Raw genomic sequence first — 12,455 nt, forward strand, 5'->3', positions numbered from 1 at the left:
GATCCGTGTTGAAAGCAGGGCCTCTTCTGAATTAATTCACCATATCTGGCTCCTCTAGCAGGGATCCTCCTGGCCTCTCATTTTCATCGTAGATCAGCATATTCTCCCAGACAGCGCATTCTAAGAGGGGGACCTGGCAGGCAGGCCCACATCCTCGGGTACTTTCCACCGTATCCTGCAGGGCAGGTGATAAGCGTATCTCCTTTCTAAGAGCTGTGCAGAAACAATGGTGGCTGGGAAAGCAGGCCCTCACAGAAAGCTGATTTCTTGACGGCTAGAGGGTTTTAATCACTAATGAATGGAGGAGAGATGGACGAGGCACCAGGGAAAACCTCCAGTCGTCAGAAAGGAAATGATTTCAAATATATTCATAGAGGGTGGGGAGAACTGACCCAGTTTATTACGAGATTTAAAAAAAAAATCCTTTTGTGCAAAGGAATTATTCCAAGCTTTTCTTTCTGTCCAATAAAAATAATAAAAAGAATGAAACCAAACCCCTGAAACTTGAAGCAGTTCAGGGCTACAAAGGCAATTTCGTTCACTGAGTAGCCTAGGCCAAAGAAGAAAAAAAATTTTTTTTATTGGAGTATAATTGCTTTACAATGTTGCATTAGTTTCTGCTGTACAACGAAGTGAATCAGCTATATGTACACATATATCCCTTCCCTCCCACCACCCCGATCCCACCTATCTAGGTCTTCACAGAGCACCGAGATACAGCTCCCTGTGCTATACAGTGGACTGATATATATTCATTTGGTTTTACCTTAAAGTGCTGTTTTTCCTGTCGTCATAGGCACTCAGCACTCCTGAAATTTCCTTGAACTAACTGTACCAGGGAGATGAGTAGACTTTCTGAGCTGCCGGTCCCCGAAGGGTAGGAAGGCACTGAGCGTGATGTTTACAGAAAGTCTCGTGTGAACAGGCCTTACTGGTGCTGATGTGAATTACCAGGAGGTACCATGAGATCTGTCTGCCCCCAAATCTCAGCCTCTCCTGAGCACTGATTCTGTCTGCCCCCAAATCTCAGCCTCTCCTGAGCACTGATTCCATTGAGCACAAATGTCTATAGTAGTCTCCAAGCCTAGTTGCATATCAAATCACCTAGGGAACTTAGTTCAAAATATAGGTGTTCGGGGCACTCCCCAGGTGCAGAGAATGGGAATTTCTGGGTAGGACGTGGCAATCTGTAATGATCTGGCTGGCTGGGGGATCCTGATGCCGCAGGTCTGTCCCCTGGCTCCTGTGAATCACCCGATGGGTCACAAACCATCGCCCTGTGCGCCTCTCCTGCCCGCCCGCCCCCCCCCCCCCCCGCCAAGCTCTCACGTCGGCATCACTGCCCGCTCGTAGAAAACAAGGTCAATGGACAGTCTTCCCACAAGCCCACTGTCTCCCGGCGGATTCTGGGGGCCTCCCTCAGCCCTCCACTACTCACACGTTAGCCTGGGTTTGTTTATCAGATTGCAAACTGTCATTTTAGAAAACGTATAGGGAATCAGGAGGCATGTTGCCAGGAGTTAGCATTACCGAGTCCAAGCTCACTCTGCTTGCCACACGACAGGCCAATAAATCGGGAGACGAGGTGCTGAGGCAGGGAATACGACTTCATTCGGAAAGCTGACAGACTGAGAAGATGGCAGACTAAAGTCTCGAAAGAACCATCTTATCGGGGTCTGGATGCCAGTTTCTTTTATAGCACAGAGAGGGGGAGGGAGTGAGGAAGTAAAGTAAAAAGGCCATAAGTTTTGCAAATATCCCCTGGAACGGCCAGCCTCGGGCAGGGGGTGTGTTAATTTCTTCTTTCTTGCAGCCATGCACAGGTGGACAGGGGCCGGATGTTGCCCTGAACAAAGGCACTTTGGTTTAATATCTAGGCAGAGGGGCAGGGTTCCCTGAGGCGGGCCATTATGTATAGACAGGATCCTTTTACTGAACCAAAGCAGCGGAAAGCAAAGGTTAAAGTAACAGAAACAGATCCAACATGGAGTCCGATTTAGCTATTCCCTGTAACATTAGGAGAGGAGGACTGTGAAGAGAGAGTGAGAGGCATCAAAAGGCAGGTCCTGGCATGGAGCACCCCCAGGCTTCCGGAAAAGCCAAGCAGGTGGACCCAGAGGGGGCACCTCAGCTCTTCGTTCTCCCCTCTCACCCACTCGGCGACCTGCTGGCCCCATCATGTGAGGCCTGTCTGTCCACACGTCTGGCCCATGGAAGAGCTGTCTACGGGGAGCTCCAGATTCACAGGGACGTGGCTCAATCTTGAACTCCATCCTCACCACTAACGCCTGGAGCAGATCCTGCAGACTCTTGCCTACACTGGGATCTCGTCCGTCCAGACTGGATGGTTCAGATTTTGCATTACCTGGAACCTTCGTCCATCTAAAAACTACGGGCACCTCCACAGGTAAGTCATCACACTCAGGTCTGGGGACCCACAGAGGGAGCAGCGAGTTGCCAGAAGGGAAAGAGAAAAGGTTTCAGAGGACGGGGAGGCACATGGCAGCCCGGACCCCAGGGAGGATGTGAGGGGGAGCTGCCCTGGGAGCTCAGGTTGAAAGAGCAGCGCAGGAAGAGGGGGCTGGGATGCAGCCATGCATGCGTAGGAAAGGGTGGGGAGTGGAAAGCCCAACAGAGATAGCAGCAGAGGGCTCTGGCGGCACACAGACAGCCTTGTTCTGTTCTTCCAGTCTTTTTTATCGATGGCTGTTCAGCACTTGCTTGTGTTTTCGGTGTTTTCACGAGAGGAGCTGAGCTCAAGGTCCTTCTCCTCCGCCATCTTGAATTGCCCCTTCTGTTCTGCCCTGTTCTTCAGGCACCAAGGAGACATGTGGCTCTGGGGCTCATCCATCTGGCCCATCTAGACTGCTGTCCCCAGCTGCCACCTCGGAGTAAGCTCCCAGCCCTGGCACGGCTGCTGTCGGCCCCTGGATCTAGCCCCCCTGCAATGACCCCATCCTGTTGCCACCTAGAACTAAAGCGGGTCCTCAAGGGACCCTCTCCTTTGGGAGGGAGGCACCAGAGAGAGCTGGTTGCCATTTAACATCTGTTTTCCCCTTTTTCCATGACACACAGTTTCTGTCTGGGTTCATGGCTGCCCAGAATACCCTTTCTAGACCCCCCTCGAAGCTGGCATATGACAATCTCTTCTGGCCAATGGGACACAGCTACAGTGTACTGTGGTACCTTTCAGGAACCTCCTTTTCTTTAAGAAAAAAGAAAAAATCTATTATTTATTTATTTATTTAGGCTGCGCCGGGTCTTAGTTGCGGCATGCATGCGGGATCTAGTTCCCTGACCAGGGATCGAACCGGGGCCCCCTGCATTGGGAGTGCAGACTCTTAACCACTGGACCACCAGGGAAGTCCCTCAGGAAACTTCTTAAGGAATAGCTTGTGCATGCCCTTGGCCTTCACTTTCTGTGTCCCTCTCTCCATCCATTTAAGCCTTAAGATGGGGGAGACACTAAAAATGGTGGAGCTGGGAGCTGGAAGGGACCTTGATCCCTGAGGACTTGGAGAAGAGCTTCTTTTACGTGTGAGGGGAACACACTTCCTGCGTGCGTGTGCCACTGGCATTTCACGGCCCACTGCCAAGTCAATACCAGCTGATAGACCCAACTTCCCAAGAGTTGACTCTATGAGAAACTTCTTGGGTCTCAGATATAACGGCCACGGGAACTAACATGGAGTCGTGCAGCAAAAGATCACAACTTCCTGATTCACTTCCCAAATCTTCCCCAATTTGTGTGAGGTTGGGCAAACATTTATCATTTTGTGTGAGGTCTGGATGTAAAGTTTTGCATCCCTCTAGCACACACGAAGGTGGTGAGCACGAACTCCTCAAGCTGCTTTAAATATTCTGCTATAGAACATCTCTGTCGCACCAACATCTCTTGTTGCAGTAACCTTGGGGTGGAATCATTAGGAGTTCTTTAACCTTCTGATTTTCATCGTCTGAATTCTACTTCCTGAACAATTTAGCAGCTATTGCTGCAGACGCTGGGGCTCCCCCCAGGAGTCATTTCCAATTTCTAAACATGCTCCTTTTCAGTTGATGGAAATTCCTGAAATTTCAGGCGCCCGTGTTACCTTTCCATTTTGTTCTTTCCTTACTTCTGCTGGACCACTTGTCTCAGCCTCAGCTGGCAGAGAGTTTGGGGTCTCAGGTGGATGAGCTTCTTCCTTGTGAACGGCATTAAAATGTGGACCCCTCTGAGGACCACCCAGGGCTTTCACCATGCAAAGTAGTCCCTCAGAATAGGAGCCATCACAGACACCCTCAGCCACAGACACCCTCGCCCGTCCCGTCCCCCTCAGAAAACACTTTCGCCCCTATTATCATGCTGCATCCTTGGTCAAGTCTCACGTAAGTCTCCTCTAGGAGACTTATTCAAAACCAGCACATGTTCTGAGGCTGAATACAGGTTGAGCAGATGTAGGTACAGAGCAACTGAAAAAATGTACTAGTCCCCGTATGAGTAAGTAAGAAAAGGCTGTCATAGCTAATCCTGATTGGATCATTTAACTCTATTTTTGCATTTTTATCATGAGCTTAAAAAATTAACTCTGGTTCTAAAAGGTAAAAATTTGCAGAGCCTCTAAATTGATCCTTATAACTCGTAAAAATTGAGGTCTGGTCATATTTCCAGGATGTTTCCATTTGTCAACCAACTCATGTGGTGTTAAAAGGGGAGAAGAAGGTCCAGGCAAGAAAACAGACTACCTCTTCGTGCCCAGGCTTAGGATAGGACTTGGGGCTCGCATGTCAGGCCAACCCAAAGCCCTCGAGGCTTTTTCACGAAACCGGTGGCTCTGAAACCTAGCTAAGCCTCTGATGCACAAGCTGTGGAGAAGCCTCCTAAGCTCTTTACAAAGCTTTCCAGGAGCCTCTGGAGCCAGCCCAGCATCATTACTCAGACAAGGGTCTGGGACCCGGAGCAAATACCTTGATGTAGTATCGGATGAGGACCCTTCGGAGGTCAAAAACCTGCAGCATGGTGGCCGCGTTGTTGTCCATGATGCTGTAGCCCTCCAGGATGTACTGCGCTCGCGTGATCTCCCAGGTGAGCCAGCGGAGGTTAAAGGCGGCATTGCAGGACAACAGGTGGAGCAGGTGACCTGGTTTGCAGCAGCAGCAACCCCTGTCATCCTCATCGCCCTCTGTGATGGCTTCCACCTCCCTCTGCTGGCAGTAGGTTCCTGGCAGAGTAACAAACACGATGGCAGTTGTAAAGAGGCCGTAGGATAATCTTCGTTTCGAACGGATTTTCCCCTTGCCCTTATTGAGGGAAAGATGCTGAAGAGAGTTTAGAAATCAGGAGATTTGTGTAGTTCTTAGTTCAAACAAGTACCCCCAAATAAGTTGCCGATCTTACAATCATTAATGCTTTTTTCTTTTGCTTTTTTTGTTTTGGCCACGCGGCATGTGGGATCTTAGTTCCTGGACCAGGGCTCCAACCCACGCCCCCCCTGCACTGGAAGCACAGAGTCTTAACCACTGGACTGCCAGGGAAGTCCCATAATCATTAATTCTTTTATTCATCCATATCCCTTCTGATTCTCATCTCCTCCTGGTTTTTTTTGTGTTAGAAGAGACACATTCTCATGGTGGTCGTGGACGAGAATGGCCAAAATGCAGGATGGTTATATCCTTGAGTTCCCCTTTCCAGAAACCTGCAGGTCATGGCTAAGCAGACAGGAGGCTAAAGAAAGTGGCGGGTGGAAAGGTCTGAGAGCAGCTAGGTGCATGTTGAAGTGTTACCAGGAGGGGTGTCCTGGAAGAGCTTCACAGCCAAAGTGCACCACCTCATCTCCCATGTCTGTGAGCCCTGGGTGAGCCAAACATATTTCCAAAGGAGCTAGTTCTAAAAACATAGGATAACGGGTGTCAATGATCTTTGCTGAATGAGACACCATATCGTCTTTAATATTTTTGTTAATGATTTGAGGGGAAACATATACTGTATGCTAATGACGTGAAATTACTGGTACCTCCTGGAATGCAGAGTTAACAATCTAAGGACGTCTCGCCAAACGGCTTTGGCAGACTGAAACTAATACATCGAAAATTAGTAGAGGGCTTCCCTGGTGGCGCACTGGTTGAGAGTCCGCCTGCCGATGCAGGGGACACGGGTTCGTGCCCCGGTCTGGGAAGATCCCACATGCCGCGGAGCGGCTGGGCCCGTGAGCCATGGTCGCTGAGCCTGCGCGTCCGGAGCCTGTGCTCCACAACGGGAGAGGCCACAGCAGTGAGAGGCCCACGTACCGCAAAAAAAAAAAAAAAAGAAAGAAAGAAAATTAGTAGAAATAAACAGAATGTCCTCCATCTTGGTTCAAAAAACCAGGCACACTGTTCATTAATATATAGTAGCATACTTAACAAATACTTTGGTAACTTCTTTGAACATATGAACCCGAACTAGGATAACACTTGAAAACTGAATGTGATCTTGATGCGACCAAAACAAAGGGACAGCAAGCGTCAGAACAGACTTCGTGTTATTCCTTTGGATGCTACACATAAAGGGTTACTGATAAAACGAAATAAAACTAGATGATTTGGGCAAGTTACACTTTCTCCATTAAAAAATAATAATAATACTGATTTGAACAAGATCATACAGATTGTTAGTTACATGTCAAGAAAGCTACAGGGTTGTAAAACAACTCAAATTATGTTACTGAAGAATGACTAAAAGATCCAGGGACTTTGACTTTGCATAAAAGAAGACTTCAGGGGAGACAATGGTCATCTTCAACAACTATCTGAAGGGCTGTGGTGGAAATGTGAACTTGATCTTCTCTGTAGTCCCAGAGGGCATCATTATGACCAATGGGAAAAAGCTTCAGGCTATAGCGTTTACTATAACAAAGGTCATTTTAACAACTATGAGTTCAACAGTGAGATGGGCTGCCCTAGGAGGATAAGAGGATAAGGAACGAATTAATGATGACAGGACAGTGGTAACAGGTGCTAATAACCATAAGTACAAACCACTTAAACCAAAGTCATGGTGAAGAGAAGAAAAGAAATGAGAGAAGATAGGAAGGACAGCCAATCAACTGGGGTAGTTTTTGTTGGCTGTGGTGGTGGTGGCTTGTATCTTTATCAAGATAATTGAGTCCTTAGTTACTGACAGAAGGAAAAAGGAAGCACAAAAAAAGTAAGTTTTTCTCTATGAATTGCTTTAGTTGTACCCCATCAATTTTTTTATATTGTGTTTAAAATTTTCATTCAGGTAAATTGTTTTGTAACTCACCTACTCAGTTTTTATTCCTTACAGCTCTGTTATTAGGTGTATGCATATTTAGGACTGTTTTGTCTTCTTGATGAATTGACTCTTCAGTCATGATGAAATATCTGTATTTTGGTAATATACCTCGTCTTGAATCTGATATTAATACAGCTATTCTAGTTTCCTCATAATTAGTGTTTGTAAGGGATAAAACTTTCTGTCCTTTTGGGACTTCCCTGGTGGTCCAATGGTAGAGAATTCACCTTGCAATGCAAAGGGATGCGGGTTCGATCCCTGGCTGGGGAACTGAGATCCCACATGCCGCAGGGCAACTAAGCCTGCGCGCCACAACTACTGACCTTGAGCACCTCAACTAGAGCCCACGTGCCCCGGAGCCTGCGCGCCACAACTAGAGAGAGAAAACCTGCATGCCACAACTAGAGAGAAGCCTGCACTCCGCAATGAAGAGCCCGCGTGCCCCAACAAAAGATCCCGCATGCTGCAACTAAGAGCCGACGCAGCCAAAAATAAATAAAATTGAATTAAGAGATAATAAATAAATCTTAGAAAAAACCTTTCTATCATTCTACTTTGAATCTATCCATGTCTTTGTATTTAAAACGTGTCTCTTGTAAACTGCCCATCGTTAGGATTTGCTTCTTTATCAGTTTGATGAATGTCCACCCTTTAATGGCAATGATTAGTCCATTTACATTAACGCGCTTATTTATATGACTCGGTATAAATCAACCATCTTGCAGTTTTTTTAATTCGTCCATTTTTTTTCCTTTGCATTCTTTCCGATATTTGGGCGCGGGGGGGGGGGGAGCGTGCTGAATAACTTTTAGTGACTTACTATGTATCGGCTTTTAAATCAGTTAGCTATAACTCTGTTTTATTTTTTGCAGTTTCTCTAGGAATTATAATGTGCATTTTTACCCTATCACATGGGTAAAATTCATACTACTCTTCCTGTGACGTAGGACTATTACAATGGTATATTTAATCCTTCATGTCCTTTGTGTTATTCAAGCATTTTACTTTAATGTATATTAACATTTAAACCCCACAATAGTTTGTTATTATTTTGCTTTAAACAATCAATTCCGTAAAGGCTTACAAAGATAAAAAATCTTTGCTTACATATTCACCATTTCTGGCAATCTTCATTCTTTTATGTAGAGTCAATTTTCCATCTGCTATCATTTTCTTTCAGCTGAAAGAGTTTCCTTCAATATTTCTTGCAGCGCAGGCTATCTGGTGATTATGTCAACTCTTCTTTATCTGTAAAAACTTAAATTTTGCCTTCATTTTCCTAGATGTAGAATTCTGGGTTGAGTTTTATTTTCCTTCCAGCACTTAAAAAATATCATTGCGTTATTTTCTGGCTTGCATTATTTTTTAATGAGATGTTAGTGATTAACTCACATAGTTGTTTCCCAGTATATTATGTGTTTTTAAATTTTTCTCACAGTCCTGAAAAAATGACAATAAAAAATCTCAGACGCTCTTATAATTATTCTTTACTTTTCAGCAGTTTGATGATCATGCACTTAGGTTTGGTTTTCTTTGTGTTTATCCTGCTTGGGGTGTGCTGAGCTCCTGGGATTTATGAATTGATATTTTTCATCAAATTTTTAAAATGTTTGAATAATAGTTCTTCAATTTTTTCTGCCCCTATTTATTGCTTCTCCTTTTGGGATTCCACTTATACATATGTCAGGATGCTTGATATTGTCTCACACATCACTGAATCTCTATTTTCTTTAATCTTTTCATTATTTGCACATCAGTTTGAATGGTTTCTATTGCCTTGTCTTCAAGTTCATTGATCCTTTTTTTTCCTGTTAAGCCTATCCTCTAAGTTTTTCATTTCAGACATTGTGTTTTATTCATTCCCGGAATTTCAGTTTTTTTCCTGTCAATTGACAGTCTCAATTAATTCATTCATTATGATAATTTTCCTTTGAATTCCTAAACATATTAATATCTGTTTGAAACTTCTTTTCTGTTAACTCCAACATCTTTGGGTGTGTTTCTATTTTGTTTTGTTTTGCTGGTTATGGGTCACTTTTTTTCCGCTTATTTACATATTTACACACATTTATTACATGCTAGGTATTGTTGATGTTATAGTATTGACAGTCAGGACTGTTTTTTTTCTTCCTTTAGAGAGAGTTATGTTCTGTTAATGAGTCAATTTATTTGCACGTCAGCTTGTCAGCTTGATCCTTTTGAAACTTGCTTTTAATCTTGGTTTGGAAATGTCTACAGTAGCCCTTATTCTAGGGTGAGAATATCTTTACTCCTAAAGCTTGGTCTTTCTGGACCTCAGGTGTATTCCTGGGATGTTCAGCCAGGTCTCTCCACTGGCTAACTGGAATTTCTACATCTCTCAGCACGATATGGCCTCTGTCGTCTCTATTTAGCTCACCTCACCAGTTACTGTTCCCTGTCAGGTCTTGATGATACAGGCTTTTGCTATACAAAAGCAGGTTAATATTCATTCAATCACCCTATACTGATTTCTGTAGCTCCTTATCTGTGAAATTCACTCCTGCCTAGTACTCTGACCCACAAATTCTGATTCTACCTCCCTAGCTAAACAAGACCACTGTGCTCTCTTTGGGCTCTACCTCCCTGCTGCTACAGATAAGAAAGCGCCTCTGGGAAGAAAGCAGGGACAATCGTGGGAGCTCACTTTGTATGCTTCCCCTCTTTCAATGATCAGAGCCTTGCACTGTCTATTGTCCAATATCTGAAAACAGTTGATGAATATGTTTTTTCTAGCTTTATCATTGTTTGTGGCAGGAAGGATATTCCAATACTGGCTACTCCGTCTTGGCCAAAAAAGCAAGTCTCTGAATCCTTTTACGTGTCTTTTGAAACTTAATGCAAACATGAAAACTGTCCCTACACCCACTTCCACACCATTCATTTTTGCTGGGATCCCATCTCATTATTCACCATGCCTGGTATTTAGTAGGTGATGACAAGGTGGTTGGCGGAATGATCGAAGGACTAGCTGGATGAACAAATGAAAGAATTCTTATCCAGATCACTGTATTACAGGCAACAGACACCCTACTGAGAAAATACATAGCAGATGCAACAGACTCTTGTTACATTACAGGAGGAAGATAAAGAAAAGCAATGCTTAAACTAAGCCTCTCTATAGAACCCATGCGTGAGATGATCGTAATACATCAGAGATGAGAAACTGCAACTTTCAAATAAAAAAGTACACGCAGAACTCTTAGGATAACAGTCTATGAACTAGGAGTCAAGATCAGGAAGGGGAGAGCAAGCAGGTTCTTGTAACATAAAGTGAAATAGTGAAGAACTGACCCCAGGTCTTAGGATTCCATTCATCTTTCTCCAAGACCTCATTGCTTTGGGTCTTAGCTGAAAGCACTCTTTTTTAAACATTTCAGGGATCTCTTTGCTCATTCTGTAATATAAAACTCTTATTCCCTCTGGGAAAGATGTACAGAAATACACAGGTGAAACACAAGCAGTGAGTAATTCAGATCGCGAACTGTGGGGCACCCAGAGTGAGTAACGAACTACCACTGCGGCCTAACTGAGCCACCTACTGGGACCCCCGGACGTTAGGCTCCAGGGGTGGGGGAGGTCTCATCCCACCCCAATGGCACAATAAACAGCACTGGTTTACTGCTAGCTAATAATATGATTTGGGAAGCAACGCTCTTCCAGTGAAAGAAGTAATAGATCTCACAAAGGAGAAGCATAAGGGGGGACCTTCACCTCAAATAGATTAGCAAAACTTTAAATGACATGCCTCGAGGGTTTTTTTCCCTCCTTCCTTTTTCTCCATCCAGGTCAATCATTTTATCGTATTGGGCTGATGCCAGCATTGTTTGTTTGTTTTACATCAAACTGGAAGGAGTGTGTGTGTATTTATGAGTACATGAGATGAGGCAGAATTTGGATTTCTACCATCTGAAGGAAATAAGTTAGCACCATCCTTTGTGAGAAGCAGGGGCTCATTTCTACACTGATAAGAGGACCACTGAGGAAGGGGTTTGCTGTGAAGGACTGCTAGGCTTGGTAGAGACACTGTAACTGCCTGAGGTTTTTAATAAATATTCAGTTCAGGTAGGTCTTGGTGCCTTTTCTTAGGAACAAAAGATTCATAGTTGGGTTCACATTGTAAAAGAATATGAAAATAATGAAACCCAGTCATGTCTGCAAAGGCGCTAATTTTGCTGTTCACATGCAAATCAGGCCCATATCCTTCTCAGAGAGCCTCCCTGGGTTTAGAGCACATTCCCTCCAAAGGGAAGACCAGAGGTCTGCTGCCCCTACACTGTGACCTTTCCCGGATGGCTGTCTCTGGAGTTTCCATGGAACCGAACTCTTGGCATCTTTCATGTTGCTGTGTTCTCATGGCCTAAGTCAGTGGGACATAGAAGGCATTCAATAACCACTTTTTTTTTTAACATTTTTATTGGGGTATAATTGCTTTACAATGGTGTGTTAGTTTCTGCTTTATAACAAAGTGAATCAGTTATACATATTAACCATTTTTAAAATGAATTTTGAGGGACTTCCCTGGTGGTCCAGTGGTTAAGAATCTGCCTTCCAATGCAGGGGACGTGGGTTCGATCCCTGGTCAGGGAAGTAAGATCCCACATGTCATGGGGGCACCTCAGCCCGCGCACCGCAACTAGAGAGCCCGTGCGCCACAACTAGAGAGAAGCCTGTATGCCACAACGAAGAGCCTGTGCGCCACAACAAAGATCCCGTGTCTTGCAACTAAGACCTGACTCAGCCAAATAAATAAATAAATATTTAAAATGAATTTTAAGAGTATCTTGGAGTCTCTTCATCCCGATAGATAAGCGTGCCTCATGAAAGCTGTGAAAATTGAAATGACAGTGTGCCTAGTCGACCCCAGATACTTTGCACACAGGATATGCATCAATTTCCAGAGTGCAGCCATTGCGGCTGTGTGAGGTAACCCTCTCCTGGCTACCTGACCCTTTCCTCCTCCCTTTCCCTGTTGCCAAGGGGGCAAGACTTCCCCCATTTAAGAACCATTGGGCATCCTTACCAGTGACTGGCCAGGCCTGGCTTATTTATTCATACTAAATTCCAAAAAGGAATGAAGTCCATTCAAAAAGGCAGACACAGAGGCTTCCCTGCTGGAGCAGTGGTTAAGAATCCACCTGCCAACGCAAGGGACACGGGTTTG

The 12,455-nt window shown here is 44.7% G+C and overlaps 1 protein-coding gene across 1 annotated transcript in view; it reads right to left on the bottom strand.

The window, feature by feature from the left end:
• The window catches only part of PCNX2 (pecanex 2), a 278,237-nt gene that overhangs the window by 29,506 nt on the left and 236,276 nt on the right, over window positions 1-12,455 (bottom strand). The window contains exon 26 of the mRNA XM_089897420.1: window positions 4,948-5,201. Coding sequence (XP_089753546.1) covers window positions 4,948-5,201 — 254 coding nt within the window. The remainder of the gene's footprint in view (window positions 1-4,947; window positions 5,202-12,455) is intronic.

Source organism: Delphinapterus leucas, chromosome 16 (assembly GCF_059928025.1).
Source record: "Delphinapterus leucas isolate spDelLeu-1000000601 "Yukka" chromosome 16, BTC_Dleu_Yukka2, whole genome shotgun sequence".
Classification (NCBI taxonomy): Eukaryota; Metazoa; Chordata; class Mammalia; order Artiodactyla; family Monodontidae; genus Delphinapterus; species Delphinapterus leucas.